This window comes from Mya arenaria, chromosome 11 (assembly GCF_026914265.1).
Source record: "Mya arenaria isolate MELC-2E11 chromosome 11, ASM2691426v1".
NCBI lineage: Eukaryota > Metazoa > Mollusca > Bivalvia > Myida > Myidae > Mya > Mya arenaria.
This window is the reverse complement of record NC_069132.1, coordinates 42,919,903-42,938,799: the sequence shown is the minus strand read 5'-3', so window position 1 is coordinate 42,938,799 and position 18,897 is coordinate 42,919,903. Positions and strand designations below refer to the sequence as shown.

The window sequence follows — 18,897 nt, the reverse complement described above, 5'->3', positions numbered from 1 at the left end:
TAAAATACATACCAGCACTATATCTATATCATTGTTGTCAATCTGGAAATCTGATTTTTCGATCAAAAAAGCAATAGAGGTCTACAATATGGATGTAAATGTTGTGTTCAACCCCCCCCCCCACCAAGTTTATGACCGTAGAGCTAACCGTTCCCTTTTGAATGATCCCACAATGAATGTTTTCAGTGTTACTTTGTTACCCAATTCGACCCGCTGACCTCAATATCAATAGGAGTCATCTGCTGGTCATGACCAACCTCCCTACCAAGTTTGACCGTAGGCACGAGCATATTATAGTAATCAATCAGACAAGCTCTGTGTGTTCAAGGTGGTCAACGCGACCGTTACCTTTGACCTCAAAATCGATAAAAGATCATCTTTGGGTATAATATACCTTCCTACCAAGTTGAAGAGCCGTAGACCTTAGAAATCAGACATGCTTTATGGGTTTAAAAGTAGTTCTTAAAGTTGATATTTTTAATGTTATTTCATTGGTAAAACTCCATTTTCACCGAAAATTATGAACTATTTTTTTCTAAGAAATTTGTTAAACATACTAAGGTCAACAGTTAAGAAATTAAATAAATTGCATAAATGTTGCAATGAAAAATAATATTTTTTTATGTATTTTGCCTGCAGCAGTCTTTAAGCCTGTGTCCTTTAGTCTGCGGTCGGACACATAGCTTACGAATGGTAGACAGATGCTCTTCATGAGTGTTATGCAATATGTAAACAGAACTGAAACAAGAGCGCCAACTGTCGCAAAATACGCCGCCTTCTTTTTCGGACACCAAATTTGGTGATAGTGGCTGTACATTGAGCCAAATTTAGAGAAAGAACACTGCTATTACACTTTTTTCCAATACAAGGGTCATTACTCTGGAGTGACGGAGGCGACATGGCTGTTTATCGAACCTGACTGAGATATTCTGCCCATTCACATTCTGCCCAAATTTGGTGATGATTGGATTATAAGTATCTTCCATAGCCGAGAGTGTAAGATAGGTTCGTCCCAACCGTAGGCTCTTTTGAGGAAACGAGGTTTACCAAGTTTCCGCCGAACACTCTGTGCAAAGGTTGGGTTGAGCATCTAGAGGCTTATTCTCCCACCACAATTAAATAAAATATAATAAAATGATTTTAATATATATTTTTACATAGGTTTTTTTTTTAATTCTTTGCCTGTGGGCAAGATAAGGATTTTCCCTGGGGTGGAAGAAAAGATTATAGATTGGATAAGACCAGATAATTTCTTTAATTAAAGGGTGATAACTTTTGAGTGACTTAAGCGATATGGTTTGTGAATGAACTTGTCCGTGGTTTTATTCTCAAACACAATATTCTAATCAAATTTGGTAATGACTGGACAAATTCTTCTTAAGAAATTGATCGGACTAGATCCATTCTAGGCAATTTCTATAATTAAAGGGCCATAACTCTCTAATGACTTAAGTTAAGCAATATGGCTGGTTATCAAACAAAGGCTTCTAACATTACTGATCAAACAACATAATGGACCTGGACTGACCGCGTATTGTGAAACTATAAAACATTTTTTTTAAAAATGACAATATTGAAACGAAAGATGACAACATTTGAATGTTTTTTGTTATTTTTATTGTTTTAAAACTTTTGTGGGTTGTTGGAAGATGCTTAAAACCAAGCAATTGCTTTTGTCAGTACTTTTTGCAGGTAGGTATTTAGGTACTGAGAAGTTTTCAATTGGCCATATTTAACCCATTATCTATTTTTGTGTTTCTGAATATAAGCAAAAATAACTCACCAAAGCTAAATTTGCCCCTGTTATTAATGGAGAAAGTATACAAACTCTTTATGGCAGTTGTTTGGTATGGTAAAATAATATATCAGAACTTTTATCAATTTGATGGGATAAAACAAACTCATTGTCTGTTAAAAACTTTATTTTTACAAGGGTACATATAAGAAGTAACATTTATTATAAGAAAGACAATAAGAATATACCAAACATCTAGCAGCTTTTCAGTTGAAATAATCTCATAAGAAAATAGATCATATACTTAAAATATCAGGTAAGTCAATTATTTTGTTTTCATGTATTGATATGGTATGGTTGTACTTTGGTTAAACAAAAAATAACACAATATTATGATTATTATTTATAATATATACAGAAGTTGAACTTAATAACATGTATTCATTATTATCATTGAAATATTGTATTTATTTTTATATCTATAAAACACTTTTGCCATATGAACTGTTTTCCCTTAACTAAGCGGATTTAAAAAAAAAAAATTCAAGGAAAAAATATTTATGATAAGGATTTATTTTATAAATATTTCATGGACTATGATCTGTGCTAGCCAGTGTTACTACGTACTTTTATCTTAATTACAAATCTTACTAAACTGAAAGTTTTTATTGTCTAAACATGTTTTATTTCAAGCAAAAGGTTCAAACGACAATGTATACTTCAATACAAATATTTAAGAAATTTGATCGGAATCTGGAAGTTTATAAAGATCGTCTTCTTTGGCATCAAACAGTTATATTTATTATCTTGTTGTCTTAACATTGAATTGCAAAAAATTACCCTTAGTATGTTTGAAGAAAACTACTTAGAGTGTAAAAAAAGGACATAAAATGTTTTTGTAAACGAGAGCTATCATAAAAAAGTAAATATTTAGATAAGAAAAATATTTGCAGAATGCATTATGTGTTATACTGTTTAATATCATGTAAGAATCAATTAAATGTATGTGTCTTACAGAAGATAAATGACAAAAGCAACCTTCATTCTACTACATGTACCAGTACTTGTATATTCATATTGTATTATGTTTTTATTCAAACAAAAAATGTAAAAGTATCCTATAGCTAACATGACAATATTAAATAAGACACCAATATTAAATAAAAAATACATTGCACATATACAAAGACAGCGAGAGAGATTTTTTGAAGTTCACAAAATGGAAGAATTTAAGTTACAGTATCTTTCACATGTATGCAGGCCGATCAAACCTGAGAGCACATGTGGAAAGCCAGTCACGAGGCTTGCTGAGTTACTCGCCTCGCAATGTGACTGAGGGTCAGTTATTTTTATCTGCTCGTATAAACATAGCTCCATATAAACATGAATGATACTTATTCTTGCATACCCAAAACTTTATATTTTAATAAAATTTTACTTTGTAAATGGGGACTAAATGCTGTTTTTATACAATTCACAAACTAGCTCATGCATATTTTTTAACTAACATTCACATCATAACATGCAGTAATTTCAAGTCAGCATAAAGAACTTCCTGAGAAACATCACCATTTAAAGGGTTTAAAATAATCCTTTTATACCATTTTTAAGCATACATCTTATAATGACCTTTACCTTTAAAAACACCAGACTTTAATTGCGCCAATTGAATTATTTCTATACGGCTCGTTGTTGCATGATTGTGTTGTCTTACCCAAGCTGGGAAAGATAGAGATTGAAAGATGGACAAGGCAGAAACACATGTTGTGCAGTAAGGTGCTTGTATATGAAAAAACTATGGCATAAAGGATTTAAAAAAAGCATTAAATATTAATTCATTTGAAACACAGATTTAGATATAAATATTTAGGTCTAAATCTGCCAAAATAACAATATTTAAACCTGAAGAAAATTTATACCAGAAGAAATTTATTTCACAACATAAAATAAAACAACATTAATGGTCGGTCAGATGAAGTTGGCAAGTTTAATGAAAGAGGACTTATTTAGTTTACCATTAACACACTATAAACCAAAACTCTTATTTAAAGCCAACAATTACCTTATCGAAAACCCATGCATATATACATAGACATTTACTAAATGCAACAAAAAAAGATAAAAACTCGAATATTTATCAGAGGTTCTAACAGAAGATAATTCTGATAAATAACCAAGGGTCTGTTCGAAGTTTGTGGGATTCATGACCAATTTTGCAGGGTAAAGGGGCATAGACCCCTTTAAAAAATGTTTCCAAAGTCATTTATATTCATAATTCCATTTCAAGGTACTTCCTTCGGTTTCTGATCCATATGTCGAAGTAAAAATCAATCTTTATAACTGTACAATAGTTGTGAGCTAAAAGCCCTCAATCTTAAATTTATGATTAAACCAGAACTAAGAAACCCTTATAGTGATTAATTCAACAGCCAACCAAAAATATTCTTGATCTGTTTTTCTACGTGTATTTCCAAGGCTTCTTTTAAAATATTGATTAGGCCACAATGGTCAGTGTAGTGTACATGAGCATATGATGTAAAGTTTTTATTATTATAAGACACTAGAAACACTTTCAAAAGTGCATTTGAGTTGATTATATTTGTCCAAATAATTGTAAATGATCTTACTGATAAGATTTTCATTGCTATGCTTAACAGTAAATATTGAGAATAACAAACAACGATTTCCTAGTAAAGTCCATCAAATACTTTCTGAAGTTATAAAAATGGTTCCAGTTAGCCAAGGTTTGTTTAGCTGGCAAAGTTTCTTTTTTTACATATTTTTTTCTTCAAATTTCATCAACCATTTCCCTGCCTATTCCCAAAATTTTTTCATCACCATTGCACTCAAAGACTGTCCACTTTGTGAGCGAAAGCAAATATATGTTTTGATATTTCCTTCTGAAGGTCTTCTCTTTTTGCTCTCGGATTGTCATTGACGTACTTTGCAATGGCTGCAATAGTTTGGGCTCTGAGGGCATCCACCTCTCGCTGCCCACTGAACCGCTGGTACAGCTCATACCTGAAAAATATAAATGTATATGTTTATGAAACGCTGTACAAAATAACCGGATACAAAGAAAAAAAATCGTCAAAATGAAGTGAAACTATTCTTATACAAATATGCCATATCTCCCTGCAGGGAATGAAAAAAACAAAACAGAACAAATAAATGTTTGCTTTGGTAAAGGGTAGCAAATCTTGCTAGTTCATTAATTAGAACATAACTGTTATATTTATACATACATGTAAGTCAAAGTTATTGACTTTATAATTTAATTCATCAAATAAATCACTTCTAAGGTAATTATTGTTTTTCTTATGCACATACAAGTTAAGGTATTATCATAATTTCTGAAGCATAAAGAAGAACATTGTTTACCTTGATATTGAATTTATTGATTAAACCTTTCAAAATGTACTTGATCATTGTACTGGACATAACATATGTGTGTGGTTTATTTGTTTGCATATATATACAGAGTTTAATATTTCAACTCTTTGGCTACTATCCTTCGGTAGTAGTCCCTAGGTCTTTTTTATGGTGAATGGGACCCATTGGCGTTCACAAACTTAGAACTAAGTTAGGGAATATGATTATTATGTTATAAAATAAATCTGCCTCTGACAGATAAATCTATTAGGGGCCTCCACACGTTATTCTTTGATGAACTGAAGGCAAAATAGGGGGAGTACCCAAAAATCAGCGTTGGCTGGTACGTGGTGATCCATTTGGATATATAATCAAAATAATTTCTCAACTATTAAATGTATATGAAACTTTGTGAAGGAAACATGTAGTCTTAGTCATTTTTTTCCTTCCTCGAAGCCCAGGCATATCCCTGAGTTGAACCGTGGGTGGTAGTAACCGGCTTGTGCGCCAACCAGGCGAACAAAACAGTTACACATTATACAATTTCGTTTCTTACAACACACTGTATAGTATTTCTTTTTCCAAGCTGATAGCTGAATTGGTCAGTTTAGGCAATGATGTTTATTGGCATCCTTTTGTGTTATGCTTGCTTCACATTTAACTGAAATTCCTGATCTTCTTACATTTTGTTCTATGCTTATTGATAAAATGGCCCATGGCCCTTACTCCGTAGTAGATATCCATACTTATGTTCCACCATTCATGAGATTGAGTTCCCCTGTGGACGCACTTTTTCTCACACGTAGATATAAAAACTTTAAGTTACTGAGAATAATTTCATTTACAAATACACTTCTTACCCGACTCGAAAGGTTGCAACTTTCTCAAACATTGCTGGATCGCCAGTTTGGGCCCAATTCAAGGCCGCAATTGTCTGCAGGAGGTCCGAGTTTCCCATACCAGCTGCATCCAAATCCATAATTTAGCTGTTCAACAGTGACTTTAATGAATTAAACTAACTCAAAACTCTACCAAAAACAAAACAAATTGCGAAATATTATTGTTTTGGTTTAGATTTCTGATGGAGGCAGACAACACTTTTGTTGATTCGATGCCAAAAAGCCAATATCCGGTATAACCTGGGTAACCTGCCCTTACCATTGAGTAGAGAACGCTAGGTACCAGACAAGTATACGTCAGTGATCGTAATATGCACTATAGTGAGCAAAAGAGCAAGGTAACCATTAGTTCTGGCTTCCAAAACTTTAATGTAGTTATTTATTTTTTGATGTTTACTACACATTAAACACGTACCTGAAGGTAATATATAACGTGTTCGCTGAAGTTCTTTAGCTAGGTAGCCTTATGATCTCTCATATTCGCAATACATTATTCTTCTGAATTATGGCTTAGTTAAAGTTTTCAAATGCAAATTTTAATATGTCGTATGTGAGAAAGTTTAAAATAAAATGTTTACAAGTTCAATTACGTACCGCGTAAGCGTCAAAGTATGACCGCGACGACCTTACCTGTAGCCGAACATTTTTGACCCCCCCCCCCCCCACACACACACTTTATTCAAGATATTCAAGATTCAACCATGTTTAGAAGAAAACGTTACACATAAATGTTTCTCGTTACACAGTGTATTTAATTAAGATAATTGATCACGTGACATGACAAGCATTTATATTAAAGCGACACACTCATGTTTTTGGACCAAAAAATAGTTAACCCGGTAATGCATCTGAAAACACTTATCTTATCACAATTTTACTCTATGATATCGCAATTGCAGAAAAAAAACAGTTATAGCATGAAAAAGGATTTTGGTTTTTAAAGGTGGGGTTCGAACCCACGACGATAAAGTCAAGAAAAAAACTAGAAAACAGCCTGCTAGTCCACAGGGCCAGCAGGACGTTTTGATAACATCAGGTGATAATGTCAATTAATCAATCACGCAACACCACAGCCGACATTAATTTTCAATCACGTTATTAACGCCAATGAAAATCGTGGACTTCAAAGACGATATTTGAGCAAATATCAACATTTGCTGAAGGGTTCCAGCTTTTGGTATTTTTGTTTTAACATTCTTTGGATTTGCCACACTTTATTTCTTAATTAAAAAAGTGCATTTAACAAACCATGAGCGATTTACTTTAACAAATATAATTTAAGCCTTATATAATTGAGAGAGAAAACATATTGAAGTATGTTAGCGTATATAATAAAAATAAACTTATACGCTTAACACAAACCATACAGTGTATACATACAACTTCGTTACTTGTAAAGACAATAAGATGTTGGACTTGTAAACGAGGAACACTCAACAACAATATAATATATAATTATTGATAGTTACAATACAACTCTGAATGATCTTACTCTTAAATCCACATATAGAGTTATGATTTGTTGACAGTGATCAGTATCCGTAATTAATACACTTTACATATATTTGAACGCATAAGAAAAGCGTCGTGAATAAATAACACAGCCGTGTAAGAAAAAAAATGTTCTTTGTTTGTAAAAGTTCGATACATTTGACATCACTTAATTCAGGTCTAACTTAAAAAAGTTTGTTTTAAGATATGTTTTTACAAACAGTTTCTCAGGTTTTAAAAATACATATAAAATGATACTCCTCATCTAAATCACTATATCCACAGTATATTTGTTTGATTGTGGTATATTATATCAGTATCGTTTCGGCGAGTTTCAATGCGTAATTGGTGTGAACATAGCTTTAACTTTGTTAAAGCAGTCCGATGTATTTTCAGAACTTTGTCCAAATACAATGATATTTCAAATAGGCTATTAAACTCTCTATTCATTCATGCCCATAAAACAGGGCTAACCTGAACGGAGTTTAACTATATACTTGCTTCCATCGGTCCATCAACCCTTGTAAACAACTTGTGTATTTGATGAAACTGTTTCAAATTTACATTGTTTGAGTTATTTCAAATACCTGTAAAACCTGCATTGTCTTATAACTTCTCGGCATAAGATGCCCACTTACGTTTGCCTCTGACAACATCAACTATTAAACATATTTTCATAAATCATTGTACAATAATATTCCTGCATTCTAACAGTTTACACCAAAACTTAATATAATGCGTACATATCGTCTCATATACAACAGATACTTGTATACCTAGCTCACAATAGACAGCCGCGGTTCTACAAGTTGATGAGTGAACACGTAACAATGTTTTACAGAATTTCAAATGCATATACATGTATTGTATTTCTTTATTCTTACTAAATCCCCATATCTCGCATCCGCAATTCAATATGGGAACAATAAAAGCATAAAATAATGGACTAAGTTGGCATAGTTTGACATTCACTTACAGAGTATTTAATTCTTTTAAATCTATTAATATCACATATCAAAACATCTCTTAATATTCTAATAACAGAGCAAAAATAAAAGGCGACATAACTGCGCCTTGTTTCAAGCCAATAGAGAATTTAAAAAAAATCAAGTATGAAGAACAACATCTAACACGTGACATCTGTATACATGTTTTAACAATACGTAATAATTTCTCACGTGTGCAATTTGAACCATTAGCCATTTCTTTTTATTCTATTCAAGTCGGGACAGAATTTAAGTCCCATATTCATTTTTTTTCTCTGAACACGCATGTCTGGCGATCATTATTATGTTGTTTCAGAGTTTATAAAGATGTGTCGACACATAATGGCTTGGTCCTAGCCGATGGTTATACTAAATATATACACTGCACTGAAATTAAGTTAAAATTCAATCTAAATACTGATGCTATCAAATTAATGATTCTAATCATATATAAACGATACCAACATCATTTTTATGCGGCAATAATATGATTTATAAATTACATACACATGTAAATAACAAACAATTTGTTACAACTCCACCTCAAAGGCAAATTCAGCATTGGCATATTCATATACATCGTCATTTATGTATTTGATATTGCACAATAAGTTGTTGTTGTTGTTGTTGTTGTTGTTGTTGCTGTCCGCTCAACTACCTAAAGGTGTCTCTTAAATCAAGTCAATGATTTTGACTTATATAACCATTCTAGTTCATATCTATTGCGCGATATTTATCTTATTACATGTATAGTAATTTCATTGCGTGATATTTATCCTGTTACAGTAGTTTCAAGGTAAGTGCCTTTGGTATTTTCCATCGAAATTGCTTGTATTGCTAGGCTTCGTTGAACCACTTCAATGCGGCGACAGGTTAATATAGACTTAAAACCAAGTCGGAAATCTTTATTTCGCAGTCCAAATATCACCCAGTTAAAGGTCGAGTTCAAAAGACCAGGGAACAGGGCCCAGCGGCGTATAATTTGTATTTGAAGTGAGTCATTGACTGTAAGAATAAGTGCCACACAAATATATGGAAGCCAGCAAACCACAAACAGTCCGAATACAATCACGATCGTAACCATGTGGTAGGCATCATTGTTCACACGATTAACATTTCTTCCAAATTTCGATCTGGATTTTCTAAATGCAATTCGCATTGTAAGAAAATACGCCATGAAGTTAACAAAAATGACAACAATGATTGCAATATTCATTGTGGTCTTGTATGAAAAGGCAAGGATCTCGTCACTGACACAACTTGGATTGTTGTTGTCGTAAATATTCAGGGCATACAAGGGCAGCGTTCCACAGAAAATTACTAGTAACCAACTTGCAATCAAAAAATATGTGACTTTCTTCTTTGTCATATGTTGTCTTGCCTCTAACGGATATTGCAACGACAGGAATCTTTCCATTGAAATAAGCAATAGATTAAGGCTTGAAGATCCTATGCATATGACAAACAACGCAGACTTTGCTAGACACGTGTATTTGTTTGCTGGTAAGATTCCTTCTCCGTTACCAAGTATTCCACCATCTATCAACAAAAAGTACGGAATCATCACGGCACCAACAAGCAAGTCCGAAACGGCAAGATTTCCGATAAGTAAATACATTATATTCCCAAACTTCTTGTACTTTTTAATGCAAATTAAAACCAGCGAGTTTCCAAATATAGTTGGAATAAGTATGGCGACATAAATGCACTGCCAAATGAACACATTCATATTTTCTCCTTCGTGTTATTATCCCAAACGTTACAATACTACAGTAATATTGCAAATGGTTAATTGTTAAAAGGAATGATGTACCCTTGCTTTAAAAACATCTCGATATTTCCCGCTGCTGTGCTTTCAATGAAGAGATTAATCAAACAAAACATAACATAGTGTTTTGATTCAGAGGATTGGTAAGTCAACATAGTAATCTCAGGTCAACGTTGTTGCTCTGATGAGCTATAGATCAATATCCATTAAACACTTTACATTATCCTTATTTCTCAGTTTCGTTTTAATTCCATGGCATAGGATGGGTTGTTTATGAAAATTTTCCTTGATAAAAAAGGTCGAGGTATTTGCATAACATTGGTGATGTCGGCGTAGGAGTGGTCGTGATAAATAACAAAGCCTGGCAAAAATGCACATGTGTTTAAAGGCTTACAATTCTAGATTAATTAATAGTCGGGATATGACGCCTTCTAGACTGAAAACACAAACAACCAAACACAAGCGTTGCTCTTTTTTGCTTTCTGTTAGCTCTGCATTCGTTTAAACTCGTATTTAACTATGTGAACAAAACACATAAAACCAGATGTTTTCTGGTCCAAATTTCTAGAAACTGCTTAAGTCCTTTATAACAGGTTTAGCAAAGCTCATTTTTTCCAATAAATTGCATAATTTCTACTTTTAAGTTTTTATACTTTATAATTAGAAATTAGCTTTATGATAATGACAATACCGCATTTTTCATTTATAGAAATTCAATTTAAGTATGTATTTTGACTAATTGCAATATCGGATTCCATTAAGTTAACTTTACACTAGCGATTAAACTTGCTAGATAAATGCAATGTTCATTCTAATACATACTAAAGATGTATCCGTTACTGAAAATAGCTAATTGTGTTATCTATTCCTAAGTTATAACAAGTACCTATCGGTTACACTTTTGGCCACTCAAAGTTTTTTTTTATTCGATTTTTATTGCCTGTGAACAGAACTGAAATAACGTCGCGCCTACGTTCTTTCAACGCGTTCAGCGCTTTCACATATTGTTGCTGCAATATCCTTTCTATTTTCAATGAAACAGTCACATCAATGTTGTCTGAGTAGTAGAGGCAAGCAATATATATGGGCATTTTGGACATATATCAAAGTACAATAGTAGTCTTAAATCGCTCATTGATGATAGTATTGCTCATCCCGATTTTTATGGTGATATCTTAAAGAAAATTCGTAAAATTAAAATGTTTCCAGCAGGTAGTTGGGCAGATAGACTTAATGAATTACTTGAATTTTATTTAAACCGTGGATATAAAGGCAATATTTTGAAGAGCACTTGCCTTCTTGTTTTTGAAGATGAATACCTGAAACAAAATATTGGGTTGAATATAGCACCCTGTCATAACTAAACTTTCAGTGCTTTGATTTTTATGAAGAATTTGCTAATTCATGTTATCTTTAAAACCGTTTTTGGCGGACACGTGTTGACTGACTCCGAGTGTTTTGGCTGTGACTTAAATTTCTTCAAATATTTTACGTTTTCAAATAATTTGGAAGGAGATAATAGCATATACTAGTCGCTTTTATTTTTAATAATGTTTTTCTTTATTTGTTCCCAGTTTTAGTACAATGATGCTTTTTATTATGAAACTTCATGATCACACAGTTTTAAACCTTTTAAGGCAGACTGTGTGTGATGTTTTTGGTTTCTAACGATGACTGCATCGTATCTTTGAAAAGTATTTGCATTAGGTGCTCTGAATTGTTTCCCTCCGTCTGCAGATAGAGTTGGGATCTCTAACCATTGAAGTATTTGGGGTTTACCTTTTCGTTTATTATTATTTTTTGTTTTATTGATAAGTTTCCTCAAGTTAATGCATACTTTGATCAGATTTATCTTTTGCGTTTTATCTTTATTAAGAATTGTTGGGATAAGAGTGAGGTTTGTGAACATAAACTGGTTTAAACCCCCAGTAAATTTACATTTTACTGACCGTTCCAAGGCGGTACCTAACAATTCTTGATAAACATACCAATTATTTATATATATATATAGTATTATATATATATAGTATTTATGCACTGTGCTGTTTGTAGAGTTGTGTGCTGTTCTATGTTTCTTGTCTGTGAATTTGTGTTCTATGTCTTTGGCGTTGCCCATTGCCAAAAAACCGGGTTTATGTTTAAACTTTTTGCTACTGAGCATGTTTCTGTAGCTTTTTGCATATATATTGGGTACATTATATGATTCAATACCAGCTTTTCCTGCTCAATCAGTTAAACCATAGTCAGTGTATTGCAAACTGGTTAATTATTATTTGGTTTAGTTGATTGGTCAATATAACTTTAACCTGGGACCAAAAATCAACATTATATATTCCCAGTTTTAATTAATCTTATGAAGTTTTGTCAACACCCTGCAGATGATCTTCAGCCAAGTGTATAAAACTGGATGAGTTGTCCAAAAGTTAGCACATAAAAATTGGGCAACAGTAAAACACTATTGGATAAATATTGACCAAACAATAACTATTTTGTAACGAACCAGAGAAGTAACCTTACTATCATTCTCCTCCGATTGGTCGAGTTACCTATGGTTGCACATACCTGGATGGTTTCGTTCAGGTGCAATTGAAGGCCCAATGCCCAAGTTTGTGAGACAAAGTCTTAAAGCTGCACTCTCACAGATTGAACGTTTAGACAACTTTTTTTATTTTTTTGTCTTGGAACGAGCCAATTTTTGCGAAAATCCATGAGAACCAGTTATATAATAGTGCTGACAAAAAATTAGATCGCAGATTTTTATATTTAAGTTCAAAACTTGATGTTTTGTGCATTTTTCTTAAACCGTTGGTAACGGTTTAAGCCATAAAACATTAATTTTCGAATGGTAATATGAAAATCTACGATCTGATTCCAAGACAAAAAATAAAAAAGTTGTAAAAATGGTATATCTGCGAGAGTGCAGCTTTAACCGCTGGACCACTAATTAACGCTTCCATAAAGAGAATTCAATAGTTTGTTGGTGAACGCTTTTAATGACACCTTTTTAACTTTAATTTCTTTATAGCCATACGGTATTGGACTTTTGAATTAAACAACAACAAGAAGCGATTCTTCATCAGATTAAGTCTAACATTCAAGTGTAGCCAAAGTCCCATCAGCAATAGTAGTGAATGGGTAGGTAACCGCTGCATGGCGTTCGCATATGTCTTAAGAAGTGTTGACTACCCCATCTTCCGCAAAGCAAAATATTTGTCGAAAAACGTTTTTTTTTGTGATTCTTAAATAAAATATACTTATTTTATTTACTTATGAATCCAATTTATCAAATTTAATTATAATACATACACAAATGCCGTTTTTATATTTAAAACAATTGGTTTCTTAATTCTAAAGTTGGTCTGTTGTCGTAAACATTTGGCAGCTATGGCTGCTTCCGCATCAGAAAAAATCTGGTATTTTGAAGTGTCGGAGCCAACCACACACCCCAAGGGATTCACCATTTATAAGGTTACTGCTAAGGTAAAATCAATGTTATTTAAAGAACTTTTTTATTGACACATTTTTATCAATACGTTCAGTTACTCTGTATCCATATTAATTCAACTTCAGGTGTTATTAATGAACAGCTGATAAAAAGTCATAAATGGATTTGACAGCTGGATGATTATAATCATACGTTCCTTCTAGGTTGAAATATACTTCAATATACTGCATATTAATGATAAATATCTAAACAGCTATGCAACTGCTTACATGCATCAATAGAACTATACTGTACAAGATGAAAACAGGTTGTTGGTTTTGGGGGCGGGAGTTGCTACAATAATGAGCGATCAGAATTTTTTTGTCATTTCTTATGTATCCCTGTATCTCGAGTCTGCCATAGTAAAAAAAATGGTCAAAATACTTGTTGACAGCCATTTGGGTGGACTAGGGGCGGGAGGTAATGTCAAGTTCTGGAAATATTTGGGGAGTACAGAATAATAGATGATGATACAGCTGAGATTGGCAGATGATATGCAGTGTGTTTATCTTTGATCGGGCTGCCCCACAATGGATTATATAGTCCACGTTATAAATGTCTTAACTTTATTTGTAAGAACACAACGTATATTGGATGTAATGCACCAGTTAATTGTAACCTCGCCCCCCCCCCCAGGTCGGGGATATCTGGGGAAATAGGCCGTGTTTTTACCTTCCAAAAGGCCCCGCAGTGCCGGTTGAATGCGGTGGTTTTATCTTCGTGCCAAAACTAGCGGGGAATGGTTCTTTCCTATGGTCCCTGTGGTGCGGGGGGCATTTGGCGGGGATTTAACCAGCAGTTCGTCCCCTCAGGGCGAGGATTTTGACCGGGCTTAGCTGGACCGAAAGTCTTAAGTCCTCGCTATCCCCCGGACCTGGGGGAGTCGTGGTTACAATTGACTGGTGCATAACATGGATGTTTGAAGTAATTTATTGATAAAAAAATTATCACGGTAAATTAATATATTGGCTATATGATAAGCTACTTTTATAAATCTAATATACTCAGTGAATATTGCTCTTGTCGCCCTCAATGCAACACTTGTGCACCTGATTACCATCTCACACCTGAGTTTGTGTGGGTATGACTACCTTGTTACCAACAATACAGTCTAGAATTTAGGCCATATGGTCCATAATGGACATCAAATCCGATTTATTGTACATAGACCTGGGTCGTATCAAACCTGCAAATCAGGGACCTGGTATGCCAGTTTTGTATAATTTACATTTTGATTAAGACAATATTGCCATCAAATGTGCCATTTGGTCTTTCAATGTGGACTGTTTGGTTTGCCAATGAGTAAGTTCGAAAGTTCTATCATCTCTTATTTCTAAACAGAATTTACAAAAAAACAGATTAATTGATAGACAATGTTAAGCATAGGCTTATACTAAGACTAAATCTTTTTGTAGTGGCATTCGGTCATTGATTTGAAATTGTTTCTATCTTTGTAAAATCATGTCTTGATGGAACTGATTACAAACATAAATGGATGGGCATTTGGCAACAGTTCTATTTTTCCTGTTTATATTTTGCAGGTTTTTCCTGTGAATGCTCCAGAGAGTTTGACAGAGGTAATATAAATTTGCATCAATAAATTTAGAAGTCTTGAAATTTGATGTGTTGATGGTATCTGTCTCTATTATATTTAAATAGGAGAAGGGTGAAAGTGAAAAGATACTTGATGAATGACATTACATAAAGAAGCATTTAGAACTGTTTTCGCTTTCGCCTTTCAATGGCTAAGTGATTCAATATACATTGTAAATTAACTTATCATTCGATGGCCTCACGCCAAAATGCTAAGGCTGTTTTTTTCTGCTTTTGGAATGTTAACATCACTATAATTATAAAGGCGAGCTGCAATCTGATTGCAGAATGCCAAATGAATAGTCCAATGAGAAAATGATGTTGTATCATGTGATTCAAATGTTGAACAATGATTGGACATCTCACAGAGAAACAGAAAGACAGAAACTTCATAAATTGTAACTTCATCATTTTGTAAAGAAACTATATATGTGATCAAGTTACCAAGAAACCACCAAAAAAATTTGCTTTTGAAAACTTTTGGAATTTGAAGCATCTGCATTATTACGTGAAGCCATCACTATGCTCTGTTATATCATATTTGGTACTTGATTGTTAGATGTTTCAATGTATTTTAATGGATAAACTGTACATGTCATTTGAGTATAACATTGTCCAAAGGTGGTATTGATTGTATATTGAAAACCTAAGCATTATTTCCTTCCGCGATGCCCCAGATTGTGATATGGAAGCGTTACAATGACTTCAAGCAGCTGTACAAGTCCATGTCCAGTCTCCACAAGTCTCTGCACAGACGGGAGGAGTTTCCATTGTTTGCTAAACCAAAACTGTTTGGTAGGTAACTGGCTTCTTTGACTATTAGTCTTTAGATATATAAATATAATGTAGTAAGATATTTTTCAAGATATTCAAATGAAACTTGAAACTGGTGTTTCCTAAGGCAATACACACATGTACAGTGAAGCCCATAAAACTTTAATAATTATTCAGATATGCCCCTTTTTCAACTACAATTAACATAGGTGCGTTAGCGTTCGCTCAGCGGCACTCTAGTCCTTTCTTGGGAATTGTTTATGAATGCTCATAGTTTATGCGTAAAATTTGCACCTATAGCTTAACTGACCACCACACACTTTCCTATACCTCATAATTTTTTTTTGTTATCTTCTGATTTATACCATAAATGAAACATTTTTGACTGCCAGAATTTCAGACAAAATGATAAACGTTCCTGGTTATATTTTTTAATGTAAAGATAGAAACACTAAAAAGGGCGGTGGCATATTGGTGTACATAAGAGAAGATATCCCATTCATTCGCAGAAAAGAGTTTGAGTCTGAACACATTGAAGCAATTTGGATTAAAGTATGTTTTTGCAATGCCAAACCATTTCTAGTGTGTTTCATTTATCGACCACCTGATAGTAAGTTAGAATGGATTAATATGTTCAGTAATCAGTTAAAGAATGTTGAAGACTTAAATTTAGAGTATCATATCATAGGAGACATTAACATAAATTATAATGCCGAATGTGGGTTGTTTAAAATTACCGCATGGCAGGATTGTATTATAAAATAAGGATTAAACCAGCTTATAGATGTTCCTACAAGGGTAACAGAGAAAACATCTTCTATTATAGATCATGTATATACGAACTCAGTGGATCGAGTATGTGAAGCATTTGTATCAAGTCTAAGTATAAGTGACCACTTTCCAGTTTGTTTCACTAGAGCTGCCCGTTTACAAAAGGTTTCAGAAAACACGCATCAACATCATACATTAAAATATAGGTCTTTCAGAAACTTTAATGAAATTTCCTTCTGCATTGATCTTAACAAGGTAAATATAAATGGGATTGAACAAATTCAAGACCCTAATGAAGCCATGGAAGTTTTATATAAGCGACTGAATGACGTGTTGTCGCACCATGCGCCACTGAAAGAAAAACGAATAAAATTTGAAATAATTATAGACCAATTTCTATCCCTCCAACACTGTCAAAGGTGTTTGAACGGCACTTGGCAGATCAAATCAAAACAATTTAAAAAAAATACGAATTGTCATACATGAATTTCAATCTGGGTTTCGAGAAAAACATTCTTGTCATACAGCGTTGATAAGAATAATTGATGATTGGATTGATGGAATTGACAATGGAAACTATGTAGGTGCTCTCTTTCTTGATTTACGAAAGGCGTTCGATCTAGTAGATCACCAAATACTTATACATAAATTGAAATTATACAACTTCAGTGATAATTCCGTCCAACTGATAACTTCGTATTTGAAAGATAGACACCAAATTGTAAAGTTTGGGGATTCCCAATCTTCACGAAGATGTATAAGGCCTGGAGTTCCTCAAGGATCCATTCTTGGTCCCATTCTTTTTCTTATATATATTAATGACATAACCTTTGAAATTGAAAATTCCATGATTGACTTATATGCTGATGATACTACACTAGATGCAAAAAGTTCAAATACGCAGGAAATTGAACGTACGTTGCAAATAAATTTAGATATGGTATCGGATTGGTGCAAAGTAAACAACATGGCAATACATCCACAAAAAACTAATTGCATGTTGTTGGGTTCAAATGCAAAATTAAGAAATGCATGTGCACTCAATTTATTCGTAGACAAAGTACTAATTGAAAATGTAACTTCGAAGAAATTGCTTGGAATTATTATTGATTCATCATTGTCGTGGAATCTGCAAGTTGAATTTGTCTGCAAGAAAGTAATTGCAAAGATAGCCCTTTTAAAAAGACTCAATTATTTTTTAACGGATCAAATGAGACAATTGTTTTATAAAACGTATATACTTCCTATGTTTGACTATTGTTGTAGCGTTTGGGGGAAAAGTAAGCAAACGCATATGAGAAGAATCACCTTGCTTCAAAAAAGAGCTGCAAAAATTATTCTCTTTAAGCCTATTAGAACGCATCGCATGAATTATTTAAAAAATTAGAATGGCTTCAATTTGAATACCGTTGCAGATATCAAACGGCTGTTATGGTATTTAAATCTATTAATAATCTTACACCGAGTTACATAAGAGACATTATTAAGATATCTAGCAACACAAGATATGGATTACGATCTTCCACGCGACAAGACATTGCTCACTTTCGACATAAAACACAATACAAGAAACACTCGTTTGCATGCTACAGTGGGAAAGTTTGGAATTTTTTACCAGAAGAAATACGTAAGTCTAACATGGAAAAGACATTTAAAACCCGCTGTAAGAAGTTCTATTTACATCATCAATCGCAAAATCCATTGTAAAAATTATATGCATAATTCCATGCATACCACAGGTATAGTTTATACGTATGTATTTGTTGAGTAAGGTGTTAAATAAATGTGTGACTGTCCTACTTACTCAATTAAACAATTTTGATGAGTTTTCTTGTTAACATTTAGGTACAAATTGATATATTATTAAGCATTGATGTGTTAAATGAATGTATTATATTAATGTTTCTTTATGTTTTCGTATTACATTTTAATACGTACCTTTCTGAAATCCCATTCTAAGCATTTTACATGTTAAAACGATCATTAATTCTAGTTATAGGCCATGACGAAAAAATGTGATAATG

The 18,897-nt window shown here is 33.3% G+C and overlaps 2 protein-coding genes across 2 annotated transcripts in view; one reads left to right on the top strand and one right to left on the bottom strand.

The window, feature by feature from the left end:
- Positions 1–3,348: 3,348 nt before the first annotated feature.
- Positions 3,349–6,219, bottom strand: LOC128209849 (uncharacterized). Its single transcript, XM_052914096.1, has 2 exons — positions 5,968–6,219; positions 3,349–4,756 (listed from the first exon to the last, which is right to left on the bottom strand). Exons 1-2 carry the CDS (start codon positions 6,084–6,086, stop codon positions 4,582–4,584), a joined length of 294 nt encoding a protein of 97 aa, XP_052770056.1. The 5' UTR covers positions 6,087–6,219; the 3' UTR covers positions 3,349–4,581.
- A 7,404-nt stretch (positions 6,220–13,623) lies between these two features.
- LOC128207528 (ribosomal protein S6 kinase delta-1-like) overlaps positions 13,624–18,897 on the top strand; it is a 29,945-nt gene continuing 24,671 nt past the window's right edge. The window contains exons 1-3 of the mRNA XM_052910487.1: positions 13,624–13,731; positions 15,277–15,312; positions 16,006–16,123. Coding sequence (XP_052766447.1) covers positions 13,636–13,731; positions 15,277–15,312; positions 16,006–16,123 — 250 coding nt within the window. The 5' untranslated portion in view covers positions 13,624–13,635. The remainder of the gene's footprint in view (positions 13,732–15,276; positions 15,313–16,005; positions 16,124–18,897) is intronic.